The sequence below is a fragment of the Poecilia latipinna genome, unplaced genomic scaffold (assembly GCF_001443285.1).
Source record: "Poecilia latipinna isolate Pla-1442-1.1 unplaced genomic scaffold, P_latipinna-1.0 Scaffold4592, whole genome shotgun sequence".
Classification (NCBI taxonomy): Eukaryota; Metazoa; Chordata; class Actinopteri; order Cyprinodontiformes; family Poeciliidae; genus Poecilia; species Poecilia latipinna.
The window spans coordinates 11,978-15,320 of record NW_015117208.1 but is presented as its reverse complement, the minus strand read 5'-3'; the positions used below and the strand labels follow the sequence as shown (position 1 = coordinate 15,320).

At 36.1% G+C, this 3,343-nt stretch overlaps 1 protein-coding gene across 1 annotated transcript in view; it reads left to right on the top strand.

Moving 5' to 3' along the window:
* The window catches only part of LOC106942831 (cystatin-like), a 7,462-nt gene extending 4,446 nt beyond the window's left edge, over positions 1–3,016 (top strand). The window contains exons 3-5 of the mRNA XM_015026165.1: positions 1,878–2,029; positions 2,114–2,215; positions 2,306–3,016. Coding sequence (XP_014881651.1) covers positions 1,878–2,029; positions 2,114–2,215; positions 2,306–2,392 — 341 coding nt within the window. The 3' untranslated portion in view covers positions 2,393–3,016. The remainder of the gene's footprint in view (positions 1–1,877; positions 2,030–2,113; positions 2,216–2,305) is intronic.
* Positions 3,017–3,343: the final 327 nt, after the last annotated feature.

The window sequence follows — 3,343 nt, the reverse complement described above, 5'->3', positions numbered from 1 at the left end:
ACACCCACACACACACACACACACACACACACACACTCACACACATTTTATCTTTGTCGCACACATACACTGTACTAACTTGTCGCACACACACACATACACACACTGTACTAATATCTCACACACGCACACACATTTTATCTTTGTCACACACACACACACACACACACACACACACACACACACACACATTTTATCTTTGTCGCACACATACACTGTACTAACTTGTCGCACACACACACACATTTTATCTTTCTCGCACACCCACACTCAAAATACTAAAATTGTGCACACACGCATACAATAGTTCTCTCACGCATACACAAAATACTACAATTGCGCACATACACTACTAAAATATCACACATGCAAACAATTTTTTTTGTCTTAGTCACAAGACTAAGATTGCACATATAAACTAATAAAATATACTCATTATTTTGTATGTGAGACTCAGTTTTGTATATGTGAGAGCGACTAAATTTTTTCTATGTGTGAGAGGTGTCATGGAAGAGGAGGGGCATAATTTGGAGATCAGATCGCGCATGCGTATACCACAGTGAAGTTAGCTTCAAATTAGATATTGGAGCTCCATAGTGTAAGCGGCGTTTAGCTCAAGGTTAATCCGATTTATGAACGCTAATTTCGGCCAGCCGTTCTCCATCGCTGCCTCCTCAAGGGCTCGTCGGTTCACTTAGGGCTTGTTGAAGAAGAAGATTTTAGGTTAAAATATATTTTAGGAAAATCTCTGGCATCAGTCTCCATCAGTCTGTGAAACACCTTAGTGATCACAGAGAATCTAAGTAAATGGTAAGATAGGTAACAAAATTGTCAATAAATTTGAAAACAATAATCTGATTCTACAAATTAGAATGGACATGTTCTAAAACTGTGTGGCTTGCAGACTTCATGGTCAAATCCGCTGTGGAATAAATCCACAAACACACAACTTATGACTCCTCACTGCAATATCATTGAGTACAAGTCAGATGTTTTGCTTCAGCTACAAGTCAGATGAATTCATGATTGTCAGAGTGCTGTTTATTTTGGCAGAGGAAACGTTAGTTTTGGATAGAAAAAGAAGATACTGCTGCTATTTAACAGGTCTTTAAATTGGATGTAAAAAGGATAATTTATTGTAATCTAATACCTTATTGTGTCGTAATTCCTTTAAGGTTTTACTTTAATGAAATCATAAATGTGGTGACGTTGATTTCTGCAGTTAATGAAATTCAAATCCAAAATAAAGCTTGAAGAAAAGCCTTTTTTATCTCTTTGTTCCAAAATTCTGATCAGCAAAGAGGCTGAATAAAGTACAAAGTTGGGTGTGATCAACACCCAGTTCTTCACATTGACATTAGACACGAGAATTCGTTTTGGACTGGATGGGGATGGAACATGAAACAGCTGCTAGCTGGCAGTACAAACAAGTCCTTCCATCTTTGACTAGACTCAATGGACACACAAATTATGTGACTTTGAAATAATCATGTCAACACCAGTTACATGCATGACAGAGTTCACAACATGAATAAAGTGGTTAAGTAACTGGAAAAATACTCACAGGATCCAATCAAAACACTTCACTAGAAAGTTTACAATTCTCCTGTAGCTCTGATTGTTTGTTGATGGTTGTTGTCCTGCTGTAAGGTGACCGTTTAAGTTTCCTATTTCATTGTGTAAAAGAGGTTCTGTGATGCGAGATAAAGCCACTGCACTGCTGGTCAAAATGGGCAGAATGGTGAAACTCTTTCTTGACCTTTCTTTAGCCCTACAAACTGATTCAAGCTCGACAGTTTTTGTCTCTATTCTGTGATCTTTGTTTACATTTTTACTGATATGCTGTATGTTACAGTATAAATACCTTTGTCTTACAGAAGAAGCACCTATTTTAGGGGGTTGGTCTGACAGACAGCCGGAGTCAAAAGATGTTCAGAGGGCGGCTCAATATGCTGTGGAGATGTACAACAAAGATTCAAAGGACAAGAAGTTGTTCAAGCTGGTCTCAGTTACCAGTGCTAAATCCCAGGTTGGACTGATCTTCCTTAAAACAAATTAATGTACCCTATCAAAACATACTTCTAATCACTGTTTTCTTTGGTTCTTTCTGCAGGTAACCAATATGATAAACTTTGAAATCGATGCAATCCTTGGAAAAACCAAATGTCTTAAGACGCAAAACCTTGACATTAAAAGCTGCGAATTGGACAAAGAGGTAATTTTTTTCACCCTCTGTTCTTTATATAACCATTAAGAAAAAGTTTCAATTTTCATTCAACACTTATTGTCGTCTTCTCTTTCACAGCAAGTAAAGTGTCAGTTTTTTGTGACTTTGAACCCCCACAACGACAAACATGAGCTGAACACCAAAACATGCAACAAAGTTACATAGAAGGGTTAATACTTTTTTACAATGTCAAGATAACCAAAGATCATCCCATTATTTCCATGCTGGAGATTTTAGGTTATCAGTAACAATACATGAAGTTACCTTTAAAATGAATTACACAAAGTAGCATCTAAACCCAAAAGTAAAATCAAACTTCAATAAAATCAGTGAGGTTGTGTGTTTGTTTTGTCTCATGCAAGCTTTACTTTTAACCTATTTCCTTTTGTATTTAATCATTAGAAATCATAGTCAGGCAGAGAGAGAGAGAGAGAGAGAGGTGCAAAGCCATGAAACAGGAACAGCAGGCTTCATGATAAAAGGAAGTAAATTTCCAGCCGGCGGATTTATAGAAATATTTGAGACTATTCCTTATTTCAATACAAGAAAGTTTTAAATAAGAAATTCTTATCAAAATTAGTAATTGAATAAGACCCAAAGCAAAATACTTATATTGATAATGTTTTCTCTTGTAAGAATGAACAACTGTAACTTTGGTTTCAAACAATAAGAATAATGGATGATTCCTGGTTTCTTTTCATAAGAACACCTATAATTACTCACAATATGATTATAAGAAGAGTAACTAATCAGGCATGATTATCATAATATTATAAATTACTGCTAAATCTAAAGCTAAAGAGGTTATAGATGTGATTTTGATACTGAACTTGAAATGATGTAAAATATGTAGCTGCAATCAGAGATCACTGATGTTGTGTTGGAGGTAGATAGTAGGTGAAGGATTAGAGGAAAGAGGAACTAGAAGGTGAGCAGAGATGACCAACACCTCAGAGTTTGATGATTTGGAAACAGATTGTTGCAACTCAAACTGTTAGAAGAAAAAGACTGTGCAGGTATAGAGTTTAGGGAGACATTTGAGCAACACCAGGACATGAACACAGATATCAGGTCATAATGTCTCTAAGACATTGATGGATATGAGATCATGTATCC